Below are 24,656 nucleotides of genomic sequence, written 5' to 3' on the forward strand. Positions count from 1 at the left end.
ATATATATATATATATATATATATATATATATATATTACTTCACACAGCAGGCAGGCAAAAACGAAAGGCACACACAGAGTTGATATTAAAGATTTAGGATGCTTTATTCGGTGCTCAGCCTTCTCCCCCCTATCGACAGACGCGAACCACTAAAAAACGAATATTAGAACACATGCGGGCCATATCAAACAAAGACCCAACCTACCCCGTCGCAAGACATTTTGAATTATATCATCAAAGTAACAGGGATCTGTTACAGTATTACTGCATCAACGGGGTAGATAAGCATGAAAGGGGTGGAGACAGGTTGAAAAAACTCAGAGCCAAAGAGACCCGTTACATCATAGAGCTTCAAAGTATGAGTCCGGCTGGACTCAACAATGACGAGGAACTTTGGACTCACCTTGAGTAAAAAGTGGTCAGGCTATATCAAGAGGAAAGATACCAGCTTCATTGTAAAAATAGAGATTATATATAAATGTATATATTTTTTACTCCCTGAATTCCTTTACGGTACAAACTGCTGCTCAAAATGAAATAATTAAAAAGGAGACCTCTATAAGCAGCTAGTTTCTTCTAGACATAGATGAAATAAAAGCCCATCCAGGGCTCAATTCTGCAACCACAGCAGGTTCTGTGACAGGGAAATTGGTCTTTATTTACGAATTGTGTGTAGATATTTTCCAGGTTTCTTTCTGTCCCTGTAGTGGTCAAAAATTATAACAGGCGGCATATATTGAAAGCAATGAATTTTTTGCACACAAAAACATGCCTGTTTATGAAATTATTTTTAGTTCCTGAATTTTGGTTTAAATTTATGTTTTGGTTTTGCACTTGCACTTTAAAAATTAATTTAATATGTTGTTTGTATTATATTTACTCACTATAAGATGGCCGCCTTACAATTTATATCATAGGGGTTGGTGGAATGTCCATCTTCTGTTTTCATGGCTATGACGACACATGGAGGGTTTAAAATGGTTGTGTTACACAATTGTAGTCGACATTGAAAAAGCCGCGAGGCAAAACGCATCTGTCGATAGGGGGGAAAAGGCTGAGCACCGAATAAAGCATCTTAAAGCTTTAATATCAACTGCGTGTGTGCCTTTTGTTTTTGCAAGCCAAAGAAGCGCCTGCTGTGTGAAGTAATACTTAGCGGGTCACCACCGCTGAAGTGTGCACCCGGGAATACGGAGCGGCAGCGGTGAAGTCCTGTTTCGTAAATATATATATATATATATATTCACTGAAAAAACCATAGGTTATAGACCATATATAGTTAGGAATTCGCATTTACAAAACCTTATTTTACTCACACAAAACCATTGAAATTCCATATATAGTTAGTTGCACTAACTACATATCGCGCACCCGCAATCCACTGCTGATGATGTCACATATTACATCATTCATGACATGGTCAGTGACATCACTGATGACATCACTGATGACATCTCAAATGACATCACTGATGACATCTCAAATGACATCACTGATGACATCACTGATGACATCTCATTTGACATTACTGATCACATCACTGATGATATCATTCATGTGATAATACGATGAACCTCTTCAGACTCTAATATAACCTTAGATACAATCAGTGTAAACAGACACTCACAGACTGTCACTCATCCATGGAGTTACTCACACACCTAGTCAGTCATGCAAAGAATCAATCACACCTCCATTTCCTCAACTATACAGTTATACAAACATTACTTATTCAAACATATACTAACACATATTTACTCTCTTATACAATCCCTGATACAAGTTCACAATGATCCATACAACCACTCACACATTCACTGGCTCTTATGCACAGTTATTTATATATGTCAACTCTCACATGTACTGTGTTTTACATATGTACTTACTTTGACATGTAGCACTGAGATATCCATTCACTCACCAATACACTCATGCACACAGTCAACCGCCCATACAGCTGTTTCCACATGCACTTTTGAAACCATACATCTAGTGAATCAACTGCTCACACATCTATGCACAGAGTCATACACCTCCCAGCCACCCACACACACACTCAGTCTCCCATACAAATACTTGGGCAACCAATCAATAACCCATATAGTTACTCATATAGCTACTTATCAACACATGCAACAGTTTACAGAACAACAGACATAATGATGCACAAATTAAGAAAGTTTAGTCACTAAACCATGCACTCAGTGAGACACATTTAATCACTCACTCATACAGTCAGTCATGCACCTACTAAATCCTTCATCCAGACACTTATACATCCACTCATTCTTCAATATGTAAGACATATTTTAACTTTACAGAAACATACAGTCACTGGATGTTGTCATCAGTGATGTCATCAGTGATGTCATTTGAGATGTCATCAGTGATGTCATCAGTGATGTCACTGACCATGTCATGAATGATGTAATATGTGATATCATCAGCAGTGGATTGCGGGTGCGCGATATATAGTTAGTGCAACTAACTATATATGGAATTTCAATGGTTTTGTGTGAGTAAAATAAGGTTTTGTAAATGCGAATTCCTAACTATATATGGTCTATAACCTATGGTTTTTTCAGTGAATTTTCAAGGTTTTGTAAATGCTAATTCCTAACTATATATGGTCTATAACCTATGGTTTTTTCAGTGAATTTTCAAGGTTTTGTAAATGCTAATTCCTAACTATATATGGTCTATAGCCTATGGTTTTTTCAGTGAATATATATATATACATACATATATAAACATATATCATCTGTATATCAATATAAATACAAACATAAATGCATGCATACATATACTTATATGCATACAGATGCATGTTATTTACATGAAAGTTGAAAAAACACTAATAAAAGCAAAGCTGAAATGCCACCTCATTACAAACAGAATGGCTTTAACTTAAACGAGGGCGAGATCTATTGCATTTTCAATGCTTGTTTACTTTGGTTCCATCAAGAAGGCATTCAGATGTGTCACACATTTGCCATAAATTCTGAATGTTAGCACTCTAGTTGCACATTAGATCACTGTAGTAAAGCTACTGCTCACCAGGGACGTCTGCTGCTGGTATTCAAAGTGCATGTTTCAGTCTGCATGTCAGAATTCTTTTTAATGAAATAGAAGAGGATTTGAGAAGTCACTCAAAATGATCCCTAATTTTTCTTTCTGAAGCACTAATCATACTTTCTATGGCAAAATTAACCCCCTCATGTTGTTCCTTTTTAAATTGAGTGTTTTCAGACTTACCACTTCATTCCAATCAAGATGGCTTCTGGTGTGCCATACTTTTGTCATAAGTAAGACTGTTAGCGCTCTAGTTGTTCTTTAGAACACTCTGGGACATTCTGTCATTGGGCTATACTTGGGGTTCATCTGGGTGATATTTGGGCTACATTTAGGCTCTTTTGTCTCTGGTGGCCATCTTGGGAGACTGTATGTCAGAATTTTTTACTGAAATTGAAGAGGGTTTGAGAAGTCACTCAAAATGTGCCCTAATTTTTCTTTCTGCAGCACTAATCATAATTCATATGGCAAAATATACCCCCTCATTTTGTTCCTTTTTAAATTAAATGTTTTAAGAGTTACCACTTTATTCCAATCAAGATGGCTTCAGGTGTGCCATACCTTTGTAATAAGTAGGACTGTTAGCGCTCTAGTTGTTCTTTAGAACACTCTGGGACATTCTGTCATTGGGCTATACTTGGGCTACATCTGGGTGATATTTGGGCTAGATTTGGGCTCTTTTGTCTCTGGTGGCCATTTTGGGAGACTGCATGTCAGAATTTTTTAATGAAATAGAAGAGGATTTGAAAAGTCACTCAAAATGTGCCCTAATTTTTCTTTCTGCAGCACTAATAATACCTTCTATTGCATAATATACCCCCTCATTTTGTTCCTTTTTAAATGAAATGTTTTAAGAGTTACCACTTTATTCCCATCACGATGGCTCCAGGTGTGCTATACCTTTGTAATAAGTAGGACTGTTAGCGCTCTAGTTGTTCTTTAGAACACTCTGGGACATTCTGTCATTGGGCTATACTTGGGCTACATCTGGGTGATATTTGGGCTACATTTGGGCTCTTTTGTCTCTGGTGGCCATTTTGGGATACTGCATGTCAGAATGTTTTAATGAAATAGAAAAGGATTTGAGAAGTCACTCAAAATGTGCCCTAATTTTTCATTCTGCAGCACTAATCATACTTTCTATGGCAAAATATACCACCTCATGTTGTTTCTTTTTAAATTAAATGTTTTGAGAGTTACCACTTTATTCCAATCAAGATGGCTTCAGGTGTGCCATACCTTTGTAATAAGTAGGACTGTTAGCGCTCTAGTTGTTCTTTAGAACACTCTGGGACATTCTGTCATTGGGCTATACTTGGGCTACATCTGGGTGATATTTGGGCTACATTTGGGCTCTTTTGTCTCTGGTGGCCATTTTGGGAGACTGCATGTCAGAATGTTTTAATGAAATAGAAAAGGGTTTGAGAAGTCACTCAAAATGTGCCCTAATTTTTCATTCTGCAGCACTAATCATACTTTCTATGGCAAAATATACCCCCTCATGTTGTTTCTTTTTAAATTAAATGTTTTAAGAGTTACCACTTTATTCCAATCAAGATGGCTTCAGGTGTGCCATACCTTTGTAATAAGTAGGACTGTTAGCGCTCTAGTTGTTCTTTAGAACACTCTAGGAGGCTGCAGTAGAACACAAAGGAATCAACTGACAGTCTCTGTCCTTGTTGGATGTACATGTTTTACTGAGAATGTCAGACTTCATTTTCACATGACTGAGAAAGATAATGTGAATTTACAGAAAATATGCTTTCAGTTTAGCTTATAGATCCCCTTCCAAACCACTGTGGGAAAATCATGAGATATTAGTTTTCTTTCAAACAATATTCATGATATCACAGCAGAAGGTTTTTTCACATGGTAAAATCACCTTAGAACCCACCACAATTCCTAAAACGAGTATGGTACCATCAACAAATGATTTATAATGTAACTAAAGTCCTAAAACCCTCTATTAACTACAATGCTTTTTAATGAGGTGCTATCATGTATATTGGTCCCAAGATGGCTGCCAACACTTCTTGGATGAAGTGCTGACAGCCAATCAGATCAGATGTGTGGTTAGGCTCCGCCCAGATATATCTTTTTTTGAACCTAAATTACTCAAAATCCACTGGAGCACATATATTGAGACCTAGCAAAGGCACATCGGGCTAACAGTCCCTACAATTTTGCCAAGTTTCGTGCAAATCCATTCAGCCGTTCGAGCTAAAAGTGAGGCCAACCGCCCTATGGAAATTAACATGGGAAAAACGCGTTTTGGGACCCCCCTTTTTTCTCGGCCCCCCCCTTGACGAAACCCCCCCAAATTGTCAGGGGCTGCTCAGAAACAAAATGTGCCATTTTCCTGAAAATTTCAGCCAATTCCGTCCACAAACGCCAAAGTTATTAGACATAGAATTTTCAAAAATCCCATAGAGAAAAAATCCTAACTATATATACCTACTGGCGACCACCAGTAGGTAATATATATATATATATATATATATATATATATATATATATATATATATATATATATATACACTTTTTGCGCACCTACCGAACACCGGAGCCGCCAACGACTACTATGCAGCATTCAGAGCACTGGATGTGCACTTTGACCCACAACTTATCCAGACTCTGAACGGTTCATGATCCGCCAAGCCCATCAAAGGGTAGGAGATCCATGGACGCGTTCCACGCACGCACGCCTGAGAGAACTGGCCAGCACGTGCACCGCCGATGATCAGAACAAAGAAGTGAGGGCGCCGGTCATACAAGGATATTGAAACATGACCCTTTGGACTCTCATACTCCACCAGCCGGAGATCCTACTGGAACACCTCCTATTCATGGCAGGGTCCTACGACCTGTCGGATGCAAGAGCAATAGAGATGAACATCAATCAATCAATCAATCAATTAGTACACTTGTAAAGCGCGCTACTTATCCATGGGGGTCTCAAAGCGCTGGGGGGGGGGGAGTGCCGCTACTGCTCGAAGAGCCAGGTCTTGAGGTGTTTCCTGAATGTGAGGTGGTCCTGGGTCAGATGTAGCAGGGCGGGAAGGGAGTTCCACGTCTTGGCCCCCAGGTAGGAGAATGACCTTCCTTCGGTGGTGGTACTGCGGATCCTTGGGATGGTGGCGAGGGCGAGGCTGGTGGAGCGGAGTTTGCATGTTGGAGTGTAGAACGTAAGGCGGTTGTTGAGGTATTCGGGGCCTGTGTCGTGGAGCGCTTTGTGTGCGTGGGTGAGGAGCATGAACGTTATCCTTTTGCTGACAGAGAGCCAGTGCAGGTCTCTCAGGTGGGCTGATATGTGACTGTGGCAGGGTATGTCGAGAATGAGTCATGCGGATGCGTTCTGTATGCGTTGGAGTCTTTTGTGACGTTTGATTGTGGTTCCTGCGTATAGGGCGTTCCCGAAGTCAAGTAGGCTGCTGACGAGGGCCTGGGTGACCGTCTTTCTAGTTTCGGTAGGGATCCACCGGAAGATCTTACGGAGCATGCGCAGGGTGTTGAAGCATGAAGCATGAAGCATCACCATCCCCCATCCCCCAACAGCCGGAAACACACATCACCATAAAGATGGAACGTGTGCAAGGAAGAAGAGGCAGAGGAAGACATCCAGCAACTACAGCACCGGGGTCACAGTGCGGGTACTGCCGTCGAAGTACGTAAGCCAGCTGTCCCTCAAGGACTCAGAAAGCTGGACGACAGCCAAGGCACAACAACAACATTGCCTAGAAGATTCATCCGCTGATGATGAAAATGAATTCTATCTCATCTCATTTGCCAGCGACTTAAACCGCAGGAGGCGTCCGCAACCCACATGCGTCATAGAAATTGCAGGATCCCATGTCACATCACTGATCGACACCAGCTCATCCACCAATGTAATGGGAAGCCAACAATATAAGCAATTATGGCCCCAGCTAGCCACGTCCCACATCAAGATACTGACATACGGGAGCCAGACACTGCTACCCCGAAAGGCAAGATGACCATGCAGATGAAGTCAGAAAACCAAGAAGTCACGATTCTGTTTCACATGGTTGATAGAGAAGAAGACATCCTAGTAGGAAGCCAAACTGCAGAAGACCTCAGCCTAGTCACTTTTTCCCATGCGGTCAGGGCCCTACAGACAGATGAGATACTCAAACTATTCCCACCCCTCTTCACTGGGAAAGGATGCATGAAAAGACCGCCGGTCAAGCTACATATTGATAAAGCGGTAAAACTGATGGCACTACGTTGTATGTAGGTATAAGCCTGCCCAACCAGGCGATCAAAAGAGAGAGACATATAACACCAACAGTAGAAGAAATCATAGCCGACTTGAATGGCTCCCGATGGTTCTCTAAGCTGGACCTCAATGCAGGGTACCATCAGTTGAGGCTAGTAGAAGAGAACCGTTAATTAACCACCTTCTCGACTCATATAGGACTGCGCCGTTACAAGCTGCTGAATTTTGGCATTTCGTCCACCACCAAAATATTCCAAGACACAGTTCGAGAGGTCCTGTCAAGTTTATCAGGAGTAAATTTCAGTGACAACATTTTAATGCACTCGTCATCCGTCGAGGAGCACCACCGACACCTCCGAACAACCTTACAACGATTATCAGATAATGGCATAAACTTACACAAGGACAACTGTTCGTTCTTTCAGAATTCAATGGAATTCTTTGGGTACATCTTTAGTCAGAATGGACTACAAGTGGACCCACAAAACTCACATGCCATACAGCAAGCACCAGCCACAGTATCGGAAGTATGAAGCTTCCTAGGGATGGCCACCTATTGCGGGCGATTTATACCCAACCTGGCCACGATAGCCGAACCCCGAGAGCCCTCACACAGAAAGACACTGCATGGAAATGGGACCAAGAAGAGGAGGAGGCATTCTGGAAAGTGAAAAAGGTGCTACTTGATAAAACCACCATGGCGTACTTCGATGCAACCTGAGCTACAGACCTACTAGTAGACACCAGTCCCGTAGGCCTTGAGGTAGTCATTACGCAAGAAGTAGAACTGGGCAAGTTGGCACCCCTTGCATTTGCGAGAAAAGCTCTCACACCCACAGAAGCAAGATACTCCCAGATCGAACGAGAAACACTGGCGATTAAATGAGCATGCAACCATTTCCATCTGTACACCAGCAGGCACCCTTTTCAGTTAGTGACTGACCAGGAACCACTGATCCTGCTATTCCAAGGCATGGCTCCACACCCACCGCTGTGGATTGAGCAATGGGCAAAACAACTACAACACTACCAAATGGATCTCGTGTATCGACCTGGAGGGAAAAATCCTGCGGATTTCCATTGCCAGCACCCCCCAGACTGGAGAGAAGGAGACACCGACAGCGAAGCAAAGACGGAAGGGTATGTCAACACGGTCTCACAATGGCCATGCACCCACTCCTAAACTACAGAAGAAACCAAGGTGGCAACCAAAGACCACCCTGTTCTGGCCTAAGTAATGGACTCCCTACAGAAAGGATCAACAACTGGTGCGGAGCAGACAAGGAACGTCTCTAGAAACGATGGAGGGTGCGGGAATAACAAAGCTTGGCAGCCAAAGGTCCGGTGTTACGAGGCTCCCGAATCATGATCCCATTCAGTCTCCAAGAGAGGGTGACAACACTCTCCCATGAGGGCCATCAAGGAACAGTGCGGATGAAATCACACATGAGGGAGAAGGTGTTGTTCCAAGGGCTAGAAGTAGCAGTAGACAACCTGGTACAAAACTGCCGCTCCTCCCACTCATAAGCAGCCAAGAGCCACCAGCACCAATAATAACAGAAGAACCCACCTCCAGCCATGGGCACAAGTAAGCCTCAATTTCAGAAGCTTCCCAGATGGAAGAGTGACCATAGTACTCATCAACAACTATTCCAAAAACCCAGTAGTCGAAGTAGTGGCCTCTACCTCATTCGCACATATACAACCAGTACTAGAAAAGACATTTGCGATGTTCGGTCTGTCACATGAGCTAAAGCCAGACAATCTCCCCCATTCCAGGGAGGAGAATTCAAGGACCTGCTCACGTCGCTGGGCATAAAACGTCACTGGATCGGCCCTCAATGGCCGCAGGCCAACGGCAATGCAGACCGTTTCATGTGCACGCTGAACAAGATCCTGCGCATCGCTGTGGCAGAAAAAGCCAGTCCTGAGATAGTGCTACAGAGGTTTCTGCATGAATACAGAAGCACCCCGCATTGCACAACCCAAAGATCTCCCTGATCTTTAATTCTCGCCGGACACAGACGGAACACCATCCCTGTGGCTGAAACTTGGATACCACCCCCAAACGAGCCTGCCAACACTCCAATGCAAGGGGCCCAGCACAACTAGCGGGCTAGCCGATGGAGAGGGACTAAGCCCTGGATCATCGCACTGGGGAGTTCGGTTCTGATTTGGAACCGCTGTTCAAGAGGAAAGTTCCTGACGACCTATGAGCCAGGATCCTGGACTGTACTGCGAGTGAATGACACCACTATCACCGACCGCCAAATATGGAACTGAAGTAGTCACTAGGAACGTATCCTGGTTCTGGATAGTTAAACAGTCGGAGCAATGGAATGTCAGCCAGGAAGACATGGGGATAAAAGCTGCCTGGGCCGAAGAGACCTCCCCTCCTAGCCCGAGGGAGACAAGCCCCTTTCTAAAAAAGTTTGACAATCCACATTGAAGTTTAAATTGGTCTTCTGGAGGTATACGTACAGAACCAAAGCCTTTATTGATCACCTTTTCATCTTCAGATGGTATTATATCTGAGCGATTTACTAAAACAGTCTCAGATTGAGAAATTTCCATTTTGGTTCTATCATTATCCATCAAAGAAGGGGGTCTTAGAAACGCATTGAAAAACATCATGCTGTGAACTAATATATTCGTCACACTTCTCGAACTTCACTTACCAGGGCTCTTTGGCTTACAGTACAAATGCCTCGTAATTCCCATTAGCCATGAACCATTAGTTTGCATTACTAGCGGAAAAGGAATTCTTATCACTGTGTGTAATAATTGTGCATGCTATGTTAACTTGAATGTATACAGGGATAGACTTGCATGTGAGGTTGGGTGATGTTATTACAGGAATAAGGCCCAGAATTGGGTCAGTACCTTAGAAAATCTATGTGGGAATAATTTGTCTACTATGTCTCACCATCATAATCCAGTTTATGAAATAGGTATAAATACCCTACCTTGCCCTGATATATTTTTAAGGTCACCATCATCACTGATTCAAGTGTTTTGAGGACATGATGTAGCCTAACGGCTAGGGCGGTGGATCTCAAATCTGGGGAACCGGTTTCGGATCTCGGCAATTACCCTCAACATCCTGTGAATCTGGGCAAATCACTTAATCTCCCTGTGCCTAACAAAAATGAATGTGTCCTTGTGCAATACAACTGGTGCTCATGCATGTAAAGCGTTCTGATACCTTTCGCTCAAGTTTGCGCTACATAAAACAAAACAAAAAAAATATATGTTAACAAGATTTGTCTGCCATATTGGGCCCCTTGTGCAGCCATGCTGCTGTGCATGCTGGAGCCCTCATGTTTTGAAACTGTCAATCCGGTTTAGGTGATTGTGTTAAGTTGCCTGGTCTGTGTGTTCAAGGTTTTTCAAATTGGCACTATAATCCTGGTTACAAATGGCATGTAACTCCCGATTGGGGCGCTAATGGGAGCAGCCAGTAGAATCGCTAATTACAAGATTTGCTGGAAACCGCGGCACCTAAGCTTTTCACCCAGATATTTCACATGCTGAAGTAGGTGAAATGTGTGTGGAGATAGTGGCATATAAATGAGGAATAACATGCCAGACTTTGTGGGGGAATCAATCCCAGTTTTATTCCCTTTTTCTCAGAGGCATACTCAGAATGGGCAAGTTTTTCTGTTTCCTGGAAGTACCAATACCTTCAGATTCTCTACTTTCAGATGTGGAATATCAATGTGGGTTTGGACCACAACTCGGAAGATTCCCTGTATGTAATTGCAGGGGCCCGCTGCTTTCTGGCAGTGCGAGAAGCAGAAACATACAATGGTTAAAACCTTCCGTTTGGTGCCGCCCAATCCAGTCATGTGCACTCTGCTTGCATAGAGAACATGGCCTCCCCGTAAGCCTCTGGCTGGGTGGCGTCCCTATCAATCACAACGCTGCTTTCAGGGTTGTGATTGGCTTAGGGGAGGGTTCAGAGGGAGCTTGGCTGCCTGCTTCCTGTTTCTGCCGGAGGCAGGAGAGGAGGCGCATGAGCCAAGAAGATGCGGGACCCGGCCGGCAGAAGGGTAAGTCTATTTTTTTGTTTGTTTAATTAAACCTCACCTCCCCACTCGACCCCCTCTTCGCGTGACTCCCCCTACGCCCCCAACCACAAGACATGCTGACTGAGACTGTGTGATTGGCTCCGTTCTACCTTAAGCTGCATCTAAGTAATTACAAAGGTGTTGGTTATGCTGTCACCACGCTCACTGTCCTCACGTTTGCACCCAAGTGTGTACCCTATCCGACACCACCGCCTAAGCCACATACAACTTTTCAGTCTTCCGCACTTGTTCACCTATATATGTTCCTCAAAATCCTTGATGCAGACATGTAAATCAACCGTACTACTAGAGAATGTCCCATTTGTATTTACTCTCATATGGAACCAATATGCTCCAATATAGGGCATCCAGTAATGGCAAGGTTATTCTGGGCTGATGATGCCCTGCACTTCTGCCAGGAGGTTTGCGAGGAGCAGCTCAAGAGGCCACCGCTGGTAACACTGAAACACACAAGAGCAGGACGTCCTCCACACAAGACGAACAAGCCAACGGGGATTAACTAACCAAAGTATTTTCGCCATTAATCAGGAAATCTGAGCATGTTGTCATGTCACACGTTATTACAGGCCAAAAGCCTGTTTGTCTTGTACCTGCAACAGTAAGTCATTCACCACGGTTGGCTGACCTCTGCTCAGGGTTCCAGTGGTAGATGCATATGAGCCTCATAGTATATTGGGCTTAGAATCATAATGGTGATGCTTGTAAGGCAGAGAGATCTCAGAAATAATGTCTCTGTCTGCAGCCTTGGACATCACTGCCATTTACATGTTTTTTAAATAAATGGAGTTTCACTGGGTTTATAAGTTGTGAGTGAAACAATGCATCTGTATTTGATGACTTTATCAAATTATTATTGTTTTGTAGGAATTGAAAAAAGCTGAAACTGTTGGGCGCACCTTAATATCACCAGCCATAGCAGGCAAGGATTTTGTCAAGTCGGAGGGAATATTGATCTTTGAACCTGGTCAAACAAATGTTGCTCTGGACGTCAGGCTCACTCCGGACACTGCTTCTCTAAATCCATTTCCCAAACGTCTTCAGGTTATACTCACAGACCCTACTGGAGGTGCCAAAATTGATCAGCTTTACAGGATTGCCAACATAACCATTGTCTCTGACACTGCATCCCAGTCAGTCTGGGGCCTAATTGACCAACTGTACCAACCCTTGGATGAAGACATTTTAAACAGAGTTCTTGAAAATGTAGTAACCAAAGTAGCCACTGAAAACACAGAAGAACAGCTCAGTGCTCTGATGAATATCATGGATAAGGTAAGTTAGTAAACCAAAACTCTTAATGCCGTTATAGGGAATGGAGTAATGCGTTGCATGTTATGTTATGTTATAAAGTCTTTTATAACGCACTCTATTACTAACAAGTATCCTGGCGCGGGGATATGTGCTGCATATGTTCATTTTAAGGCCTTAAATAGTTTATATCTCAATTTTCTGTTTTCAACACAGATGATTAAATAGCTCACCTAAAATGACAGGTCAACAAAAAGCAAGGCCTCTGTGGTATTAGTCCGAAAAATGTGAATACATTTGAGAGCTAGCTGTAGAATGATTGTCATTAAATGTAAGAATGTAATAACTGATGCCATGTAACTTTTAATCTATGTTAAAAGTTTATTTTTAGGTTTGACTTTATGATTGTCCCTAGCCTAGGGTACAGAAAGAGGGTTTGGTGAATAATAGTGCTTTCAATGCGTGTAACAATAGGGATTCTTTGATGAAAACATTTTCTGAAATTCCCAATTTTGCCAAGAACCTTCAATCTCTCGTAGCACACCTAAAATCCATAGTGAATGCTACACAAGAAAACAATTGCACCAACTAGCCCATCCCTTCTTTGGAACAAGCAACCCGAACATTATTAAATGGTCATGTTTAAGGTTGTAAAGATATATCTTTTTTTGACCGAATGCAGGGGATTGAGAAAGGTAGGGGCCACTTACTGTCATGCACGAAAGCAAGTCCAGTTGTTAACATCCGAAAGTGGAAATGTCTGTATATATATTTTCTTATTTCCTTCGTTTCTACAGCTGCCTTGTTTCCAATGTAGTGTGTAACATATGGAGCAAGTTGCGAATTTTAACCCGTTGGATGCTGATGACGGAACCGCTCCGTCATCAGCTGCGGTTGGGCTGTGCTGATGATGGAGAGGTTCCGTCATGGCTGATTTCGCGCCTATGCGGCGCGTTCTATTGAGCCGGCCGGGCCATGACGGAACCGCTCCGTCACAAGCACAGCCCAACCGCGGCTGGTGACGGAGCGGTTCTGTCACCAGCATGCGGCCGCCGCTCTGCCGCCCCGCCCTCTTAGCGCTGCGGCGGAATAGCCGCCACAGCAATGTAGTTAAGTCACAGACCTTTATGTTCTGGGACTTGTAATTTTGCTTTTAACATTATGGCTGTAGGCTGAAAGATCTGATGTTGGGCACCAGCCTAGGGGTAACTGAAGACATCCCACATTTCATATTGCCATTTGGCAGCTATGCAGATATGCATACGTACCCATACGTGAGTTGTGGACGTACATATTTATGACAGTGTAATACCTGTGCCCATGTATTTCTGTATACATCAGGTTATTTTAAAAATAGTATCAACCTTCAAATGTGATCCAGACTCCAAAGAAATAATTCAAATTAATTTTTGAAACATCTGAAGTGTTCTTAAGTTTTCACATCAGAGCAGAGTAGCGTATCTGCTTCTAATCTTCAGGTCTGGTGTTAGCCAAGACCTTATGATTTTACTAAAATTATATGTATATTATACTTACATATAGGGGCTTACAGCAACCTCTATTCATAGATTGGTATGTTCTTGCGTCATTTACATTCTGCTCCCGCCCACTACAGCATACAGCATGGGATAATGGGTCAGCCTACTTCAGCCACTGGCTGATTTCACTTTGAGAGACTACATTTAGTCCTTTCACAAGGAGCGTAAAAGCGTGCAAGGTAGTTCCCTCCAGGTCCAATGTTTTTATTTTTACTTTATTATTAATTTAGTGTTGCCCTTCTTTATACAGTATTATGTGATAGTAGGAGCTTTCTACCAGATGAGAGCACAGGGCTCATTCCAATAAGTTCCTATCTCCTGCCAATGTTGTAGTAAATTCCTTTTGAAGTGGCCTTTGTTTGTCTGATTTCTGCTTTTTCACAATATACCAAAAGCTCACATGAAGTCTGAAGGTGCTCTGTCTTTGCAACCCTGTCTTTCTTTCTTTCTTGCTCTTTCTTTTTTGTCCGTCTTCCTTTCTTTTCTTTTCTTCTCTTGTCTTCCTTTCCTTCTTTCTTTTCTTCTTCCTTTCCTTCTCTCTTTCTTGCCTTGTTCTGTCTTTCTTGCCTTCTTCGCTCTTTCTTTCTTCCTGTCCTTATTTCTTTACTCCATTACTTTTATTTCCTATTTCTTTCTTGCTGTCCTCTTTCTTCCTCTTTCTTTCTTGCGCTCCTCTTTTTCTTTCTTTCTTTCTTTCTTTCTTTCTTTCTTTCTTTCTTTCTTTCTTTCTTTTCTTTGTTCATCTCTTTACTTTTTTCTTTCTTTTCTGCATTCTTTCCCGTCTTTCCTTCTTTCCTCTTTCTTTCTCCTACCTCCTTTCTTTCTTTTTTATTTCTTGCTTCTCATTCTTTCCTTCTTCTCGTCTCTTCTCTTCCTTCTTTCATTCTTTACTTCCTTCTTTTTTTTCTTCTTTCCTTCCTTTTTTTGTCTTGTTCTTTCTTTCTTGCCTTCCTCATTCTATCTTTCTTCCTTTCCTTCTTTCTTTCCACTTTTCTTTTACCCTCATTTCTTTCTTTCCTTCTTTCTTTTTTCTTTCTTTCTTTCTTTTTCCCCTTCCCCCTTTCTTTCTTTCTTGCCTTCCTTTCTTAACTTTGTTTCTTTGTTTGTTTCTTTGTTTGTTTCTTTCCTTCTTTCTTTTTTCTTTCTTTCCCTTTCTTTTTCTCTTTCTCTTTCTTCCCTTCTTTCTTTGCTTCTTTCTATGTTACTTTCCTTCTTTTTTATTCTCTCCTTTATTTATTTATTTCTTATTTCCTTAAGTTTTGTATTCTTTCCTTTCCTCTTTCTTTCCACTGTCCTCCCACTTTCCTTCCTTTTTTCCTTTCTCTCCTTATTTCTTTATTCCCCTTATCTTTCATGTTTTTCTTTTTCTTTTTCTTCCTTACCTTCTTCTTTTGCTTTTTTCTGTCCCCTTTCCTCCCTTCTTTCTTTCTTAGTTTCTATCTTTCCTTCCTCATTTCTTTCTATGCTTCTTTGCTTATTTCTTGTTTTCTTTGCCACTTCCTTCCTTCCTTTCTTTCTTTCTCCTTCCTTCCTTTTTCGTTGCTTCCTCTTTCTTTACTTCTCTCTTTCCTTCCCTTTTCAGTGCTTCCTCTTTCTTTGCTTCCTTCTGTATTTCCTCCTTTCCTCTTCCATACTTTCTTGCTTTTCTCTTTCTTTCTTTCTTTCTTTCTTTCTTGCTTTCCTTTCCTTTCACTTCTTTTTTTCTCATCTTCTTACTCAAAAGAAAATGGCTGGCAGCCAGTGTCAGACCGGCTGACATTTTAAAGTCTATGTTAGCCAAGACCTTTTGTTTACTGAAATTATTTGTATTACATAGTTACCAATAGGGGCTTTCGCACAGACTTTGCTGATTAGTCTGTGTTTCTGTCATTCACATGTTTGTCCAGTCACTCCGGCATGCATCAAGGAGCAATGTGTCACCCCACTTCAGTTATTGCTGACTATGAGTTGAGGCTGGCTGCTCTCTCACAAGGAGCACCACAATACACTAAGTAAATCACTTCAATGTTAGAGAGTACTATGTCAACATGTGCTTTTTTGAGACCCCAAAAACTTTTTGCCTTTAATCATGTTTTCGTTTGGATCAACGAGGGTCTGGCAGTTTTTCGAACAAGAAAATTTAGCGAAAACCACGACAAAACAAAACTAGAGTTGCCAAAAGATTGGCAGCCAACACCGGGCCTATTGGCTGTGTCAACGCTTGCTTTCTTCACATAATGCTTTACAAGTGCAAGACAAATACTCAACTATAAAGAAGTAAACAGGGGTGGAGTATCCACTCATGGCTAACACTGGAGAACTTCTCTTGCATCTCGCCGTGCCCACAAACTACACACCAATCTGTGCCCGCTACCGTAAATCGTCACACACCTTCTGCTGCACATAAACCTGTTCCTCCATTGTACAAGACACTGTGACCCTGACACATACCACACTGTACACCTGCTGCATTTAGTTCTAATTCATATGGTCCTACACTGCAGTATTGTGCGTCACAGAGTGTTCCTCTGTTGCACAATACCCAGCACTCCCCAAATTCTAAATGCCCACTGCTCCCCTGATGCACCACACCAAGCTCTCTCTAGATGCAGAATGGCCAGTGCTCATCCCATGCACAAAAGAAAGTTCACCTCTTTTTTAAGTTTGATTTTATTAAACAGTAAAGAAATAAAAAAGAAAACCAGAGCAATGAAGGAAGAAACAATCAATATGAGAAAAAACAATAAATTATACAGGAAAGGAAAGAGGGGGGAGTGAAAATCATACAGCCATGTGATGAGGTAAATATACAAAAGCATCATTAATCAAATACCTGAAAAAACAACAAAGCATGCAGTATGATCTATGAACAGGTATACAAGTAAACTGGAGAATGAAATTTAAGGTGGTTTGCGTACCTCAATAGAGTGAGCATCTTGAGTGATGGAGGAAGGGGCAGAAGAGGATAGGTAATTCACTAAAGGGAGCCAAAGGAGGTCCCGCCTAATGGCTAAAGAGACAGGGGAAACAAAATTAGTATCCAACCTGTGATGGAAGCATATTGCATTCCACCATGATCGGAAGGAGACATTAGTGGCTTGTTTCCAATTGGAAGTTATATGATGAAAAGCAATAGTGATAAAGAGATCCATCAGGGGATAGTGACTATGTGTTTGGGGGAGTGCTGGGGATAAGAAGCCCAAAAAGATGTGAGCGGGAGAAAAGGGAGTGTTGAAATGAAAAATTTTCTGCATCTGTGACCAGACCAAATTCCAGAAACGAAAGATGGGGGGGCACTCAAACAGCATGTGTTGTAGATTTGCAGATGGACAGGGGCATGACCAGCAATTAGGGAGAGCGTCTGTCGAGAAAGAGGATAAAACAGTGGGAGTGAAAAGGGTACGGTTATAAATAAAGTAGAGTGTTTGGGTCGTATTGGCAGCCCTAGAGGTTTTGTGGAGTTTAGACCAAATTTTGTCCCATAATGCAATTGGCCAAACTAAAGAGAAATCCTGTTCCCATGCTAGTTCAACTTTCGATTTGGGCCTATCTGCAGAGAATTGAGCAGAATTGTATAGGAAAGAAGCAGAGGGAGAGGAATCTAGAACAGAGGCGATAGGGCGATGATTTAGGGGAATGGGATTAGAATTCGGTAAGGAGGCAAGATAAGACAAAAGAGTGGGACGAAGCTCTTCGTATTGAGAGCGTGCACTAGAGGGCAATGAAAATTGAGACCGAAGGTCTGAGAAGGACAGAGGGAGATTGTGGGAAAGAAGTTGGGAAATCCATCGAAGACCTAGAGAATGCCAGGACTTCCAAAAGAAAGTACGGTTGCGAATCAAAAGTTGTTTATTATACCAGATAGGCTGTTCGTCTGTTGAGGAAATGCAAGGGTAGAAAGAGGACAGATACGGAGAAAGAAGCTTGCGGGTGTGAGAAAGAACGGGATTGCGAAAACTAGTCAAAGGTGAAGTAAAGGATAAAAATTTGCGAAACTTGAAGGGAGAAAGAAAAGAGGACTCAATCGTTAACCAAAGGGGAGGGTGGAAAGGAAGCTCCGTGGAAAGCCAACGAGCTGATTGTTTGAGGGAAAAGGCTCGATGGTAGGCTTTGAAGTCGGGGAAACGAACACCAGATTGAGCTTTCCCCTTTCGCAAAGAAGACAATGCAATGCAGGGTTTTTTACCTTTCCACAAGAATTTCAACAAGATAGAATCAATCTTTTAAAAATAATAATCGGGGATATGAATTGGTATCATGGAGATAGTATATAATAGGAGAGGTGAGAGCATCATTATGATCGAGTTCAGACGACCCCACAAGACAAAAAAGCGGGTTCCAACGAGTGATGGCGGAGTCCAATTTTTTGGAGATATAAGCAAAATTGAGCTTCAGAGTGTCTGATAAAAGGGGAGCGAACCAAACCCCTAGATACTTAGTTTTAGTTGGTTGCCACGAGAAACCAGAAATATCAGAAAGATGTTTTTGACATATAGAGTTCAAGGGAAGAATTTCGCATTTGTCAACATTGAGGTGATAACCTGAGACAGCTGAGAAAGAGGAAACCTGCTGCAAAAAAGAGGGGCGAGAAGAAACCGGATCGGAACAGTAGAAAAGGATGTCATCAGCATATACCGAAAGCTTAACTTGCTGAGAAGCAAAAGGAAAACCAGAGATCGAGTTATCTTGGCGAATTTTGGTAAGAAAGGGCTCTAACGCCAAGACAAATAATAAGGGGGAGAGAGGACAACCCTGTCGAACTCCTCTTTGAAGAGTGAAATAATTGGAAACAGCACTGTTAGAACTGGCTATTTCTAGTTGGCTAAGGCTGACGCCAAAGCTAGGCAGAAACCACCATTCTAGTCAGGGCAAGGAAGTCACACACCAAGATAACCCCTGCTCACCCCCTTGGTAGCTTGGCACGAGCAGTAAGGCTAAACTCGGAGGCAATGTGTAAAGCATTTGCGCCAGCACACAACAGCAACAACATACTAGGCACACCACAAAAGAGACTCCACACAAGGTTATTATAAAATAACTTTTGTATTGTAAAAACACATCAGATAGGATCACACATGTACATTGTGCCAACTGGCACGGGCAATATTCACAAGGGATTATTTACAAGACAGGGCCACATGGGCCACTGTCAGAATCAGCACTTTGTAGAAATTAGAATAAGTATAGCACAAAATAACAATTATAGATCACATCCAGTAACTACTGGGAACAGGTACCAGGACCTCACTAGGACCACCTGTACTAAAAGAACAACCACCTAAGTATCAAACAGCACCTAGGGGTATAAACAAGAACACATTACCCATGATGCATGAAACACATTCAGAGGAGTAATAAAGGAAAACACACGATGCCTAAAAACATTCAGAGGTGTAAGACAAGGCACATGATGCATCACAAACACATTCAGAGGTGCAGCGCTAGGAGACACATGACCCTAAACATTCAGAGGTGCAGCGCAGGGAAAGAAAGACACATGATACATAAAAACATTCAGAGGTGTAAGGAAGGAAAAACACATGATGCATAAACCTACACATTCAGCGGTGATCAGAACAAAGCACATGATGCAATAAACTACATTCAGAGGTGCAGCGCAAGAAGACACATGATGCCTAAAACATTCAGAGGTGCAGCGCAAGAAGACACATGATGCCTAAAACATTCAGAGGTGCAGCGCAGGGAAAAGGAAGACACATGATGCATAAAAACATTCAGAGGTGCCAGAACAATACAATAGCGCAAAAATCACATGATGCCTAAAAACATTCAGAGGTGCAGGAATAACACATGATGCAAGAAAACACATTCAGAGGTGCAATAACCATACAATTGCACAAAACTTACAAAAGCCACCACCTGTGGCAGTCCCTAGGCCAACTGGCCTTGTTGGGGCTAAGACGCCCTGTGTCCAAATGTCAGGGCGCAGCGCCAGTCCAAGCACAAGCCTAAACGTTGCAGGTGCCCACTACTTGCTGGGCACCTGGGAACACTCACAAAGGCCTAAACGCTGCAGCTGGCACTAAGTGCTGAGCAACTGTGACTGGCCGGGCACCTCTGTGCCATCTCTGTCCCTCTCAGGGACTCGCTCTCCATCTTGCGCCTAAACGGTGCAGCTGCCCATTAATTGCTGGGCAGCTGGAGACAAACTGCGACGGGGCCCTCTCTGGCCCTTGGGCGCAAACTGCACCAACTGTAGGAGCCACACAGGCTCTGAAGCACTCGTGCCCCCGTTGTAGGCCTACACAGGCTCTGACCCAACACAACCGTTGGAGCCTCACAGGCTCTTAAACAATTATGGCCCCGTCGTTGGAGCCATCTGGGCTCGGGAAACACACCTTCCTTCAGGTAGCCTCTCGGGGCTCTGGCCAACATGCCCCCAGGGAGCCTTCTCAGGGCTTTACAACGTTGGGGCGACCCGCTGCCAATCGGGCCGCCCTGGCTCAGTGCCTCTCAACCAGCACCCCTAGGCCTCCTCTGCTCCCACGGAGAGCGAAAACAGATATGCACCTTCAGACCCTCTCGGGGCTCTAACTACAATGGTGCCCGCATCGTTGGAGCGGCCCGCTGCCATCTGGGGCCGCTCTGACTCCTTCCGCCCACCGTCAGGGCCCCTTGATAGGCCACAACACTGAGCCCCCCTGGAGTCCCCACTCACCGGCTCCAGGGACCTTTTACACAGCCGCCACTGGACTCCTCTGTCGGGCTCTCCTTCGCTAACGGGAGCCCCGGCGGCTTCACTAAGGCGGCGGGCGGGGCTCTCCACAGCTTGTCCGCCTCGCTGGATTCCCCTCTCCGGCCGCAGCGTCTCCGGTCTCCCTCTCCCTACGGGAGACCGGCAACCATCGCACGGCTTCCCCCAGGCAGGGGGAAGCGGAAGAGAGTCCCTCCCGGCCCCGCCCACAGTCAGGCGGGCGCGGGCCGGACTTCCGGTTTTGCTCGATCCCGGTACCTGGGCCGCGGTGGTACAACAAAGGGGCATAACGAGGGGTGGGCACCCTCGGTAGTAAAAATAAAAGTAGAAACGGGGTGAGCACCCGTTAGGCAAGTAAAGAAATGGGGTGGCACCCATAAATAAAAATATAGCGATATCGGGCATAAAGCAGGGTGGCACCTGCAAAACCCCACGCAAAATGCGTGATAGCGACACGCTCGCTTCGGGTCCAAAATAAAGCGCTCTCAAGCGCTAGGAGACAAAATAAAGCGCTTCCATTGCGCTGGGGGCACTGGTAGCACCCACAGGGCCCTAGAAGGGACCCCTATAGCAAGAAGGGTCCACAGAAGTTCCTCAGGGGATGCAGCAAGTCCTGGGGGGGATAGGAAGAAGGTCCAAAGGGATCCCAGGGCAAAGCAAATTCCCCCCATCAGCCCAGGCAAGGCAGAGGGGTCCCCCAGAAGTCCTCCAGGCATCCAGGGGCTGGGCAGCGCCCGCCCCTGGTAGATTCAAGTCAGAAACAAGAACATTTTGGAAGGGGACACAGCCCCTTCTTATACACAGAAAAGTCTTTGAAGTCTTTGTGTAGGCAGTGTGAGAACCAGCTAGAACTGGTTATAGGGAAGTCCTGTCAGTATCAGGGACAGAGGTGACAGTCGCCCAGCGGGGGGTGGAGCCAGCATTGTGGCAGGCAGGCACAGCCCTTCACTATCAGGTGCCATCTCCTCCCACTTCCCTGGCAGCAGATGCTGCCTTTCATCCACGGGCTGACTCAGACGTCTCCTGGGCTCTCCAGCCCCTGTCACCCTCAAACCAGACAGTCAATCCACAAGCAGGCCCATGCACTCCTGGACCAGGTTCACCAGCCAATCACACGCCAGACACAAACTACACAAATATGCCAACTTCTAAAATTGGCACTTCTAGACTAGACACAATCATGCCGCATATACCATTTCGCAGCATTCAGTCTCACAAGTTCTCTCATACCAAACTCGCCCCTGCACTCCCCACACATCAGGAACTACCATGGTCATACATATTCCCCATTCATTCCTATGGGAGGGCAGGTCACTCACCACTCATACACAGAGAGCTCAAGCACTTTACACTGTACCACAGTGAAAAAGTGCGCAGAGACCTAAAATCACCAACACCAGGTCACAGAAACAAGCTAGGAAAAAGCAAAAAGTCTCGGGTGAACCTGCCTAAAGGGCCGGGTCCAACACAACTCCCTTCCAGCCAAAATGCAGGGTAGACCAATCACTCCACTGATGGGCTTCCTTGCTTTGGGCGACAAAACACAGACACGGACCCGCACTGCAGGGACACCCTCCAGTTTTTCGCCACTCTGAACCCACATGGTTTCCTCCAAACAATAACTCTCTGACCCAACTAGGATACCCCACTGGTACTCCCTAGTCATCCACGGCCAAGACCAGGCCATAGGCCATCCAAATCACAGGTCCTAACCAATCCACAGAGTGGGGGGCAGTAACCCCTGGCACACAATAGCCATTCTCCGCTCTCTCTCTCTCTCAGTGTAGCTACAACTACCACTGATCCTTCAACCTAGGGACCACACCCTCAGGCTGACCAGAGGTCACGGGCAAGAATGCCCCACCCTACCTCTACTTCTGGGTTTCCGCACCCTCACAGAGAAGCACTCACCAGAACACAATTCTCCTACCAGCTCAGGACCTCACTCCATCACTAGTCTACCACCTGGAAACTATTTCACTTCTGAGGTACAAAGCACACAGTACAGTTCCTCTTCAAGCAGGTGGGGGGACACAGCACACAGCAAAGTACCCTTTCCTCTACCTTAGTGGAAACAACAAACTGCAGGTGAGCCCCAGAACACACAGCAAGGGCAGCCCCCTCAGTCTCTTAAGCTGATCCATTTTGGCAGAGCTTCCTCTTGACCTAGAAGTTTCCTAATCTCCCAACCTAAGATCTAAACCCTCAGATTGCACCGGGGTCAGAAGTAAGGACACTGTCCCTCTGCACCCCCTTCCAGTTCCATGACTACAGGCCCAGTATGTCTCAGGCTAGACAGAGCACACGCCAGCGGCGTATCAGCGACACACTCTCCTCTAGTACTCCTTCCAGGTCAGGCCACAACTCCAACCTGGCTTTCCCCCCTCCTCGGGGAACGACCTCCAGAGGCCCCACAAATGGTCAAGCACTCTAGACGGTCAAATGCTCAGTGTGCCAGGACTTCTGCACCCTCCACTTAGGAGCGGTACTGCCCAACACCAGGACCGCCAGAGTTCTGGTTACAGACACTCCCCGTCCTCTAGACACAGGAAGATCCTCCTCAAATGACCTATGTACAGCTTAGGCCCCTGACCTGGCGCTCCCTTAGGTAACCCTCCAGGCCCTGAGATAGGGTTTCGGGCCAACGTGGGACACACCGTCCCACACTCACTCCGCCTCCACTGAGACAAGGCGTGAGCCCCTACACCCCTACCATACTACTGGGACCTAGCTGGGTTACACATGAACCTCTTCCCCTTCACAGGATCATCAGATACACAAGCCACTCCTTTTAAAATCACTCCCTAATGCCTCTGCAAGACATCTAGCACACCGCCAGACATCCACCTTCTTGTCCACTGCCTCTGCAGGACCTCCTGCACACCACCAGAGGTACACCTCACGTGCAAGCTCCTTAAAAAAACTCACACCAACTCCTCCAGTTTAAGACACCACTCATCCACACACTCCCCCTCCAGACTGGTGAGACAGTTCCTCACTGCCCCTGACTCTCAACCTGTCACCCTCTTACTGAGCACCAGGCACCATACTCTGGGAACTGGGAATGGGACTTCACATGCACTGGACACATTTAAGCTGCCACCACTGGATCCTACCATACTGGGGAATCCAGACACACACACTACACTCAGGCGCTAACCACCCTCCTGAGCTAGTCATTCCTCCTCCACACTCCCTCTCTTCCATCTACCCACACAGGGACAGGAACAGGGATTGGACACTGGACCCAGCAGGGGATTCCTAATCTATGGGAACCTCCCCCTCTACTGGCGTCCCGCCCTGTTACTTTCTCTCATCTGCCACTAAACATAAAGCGCAGGAACACATTTGAAAATGACACTTTGAGGGAAAACAAAAATCAAAAACAATAATCCCAAACATGTGACTATCTGAAAAAAATTGCAGAGTTTTGTAATGTAGCCAGCTGTCGCTGTGGCACTGTGCAAACACACGTCCAAATCCGCACCGCTGACCAACAATGTTAGAACTGGCTATTTCTGGTTGGCTAAGGCTGACGCCAAAGCTAGGCAGAAACCACCATTCTAGTCAGGGCAAGGAAGTCACATGCCAAGACAACCCCTGCTCACCCCCTTGGTAGCTTGGCACGAGCAGTAAGGCTAAACTCGGAGGCAATGTGTAAAGCATTTGCACCAGCACACAACAGCAACAACATACTAGGCACACCACAAAAGAGACTCCACAGAAGGTTATTATAAAATAACTTTTGTATTGTAAAAACACATCAGATAGGATC

General features: G+C 44.6%; 1 protein-coding gene across 1 annotated transcript in view; it reads left to right on the forward strand.

Moving 5' to 3' along the window:
* Positions 1–24,656, forward strand: part of ADGRV1 (adhesion G protein-coupled receptor V1) — a 1,865,288-nt gene that overhangs the window by 1,075,978 nt on the left and 764,654 nt on the right. The window contains exon 79 of the mRNA XM_086963519.1: positions 12,266–12,673. Coding sequence (XP_086819645.1) covers positions 12,266–12,673 — 408 coding nt within the window. The remainder of the gene's footprint in view (positions 1–12,265; positions 12,674–24,656) is intronic.

This window comes from Lissotriton vulgaris, chromosome 3_1 (assembly GCF_964263255.1).
Source record: "Lissotriton vulgaris chromosome 3_1, aLisVul1.2, whole genome shotgun sequence".
NCBI lineage: Eukaryota > Metazoa > Chordata > Amphibia > Caudata > Salamandridae > Lissotriton > Lissotriton vulgaris.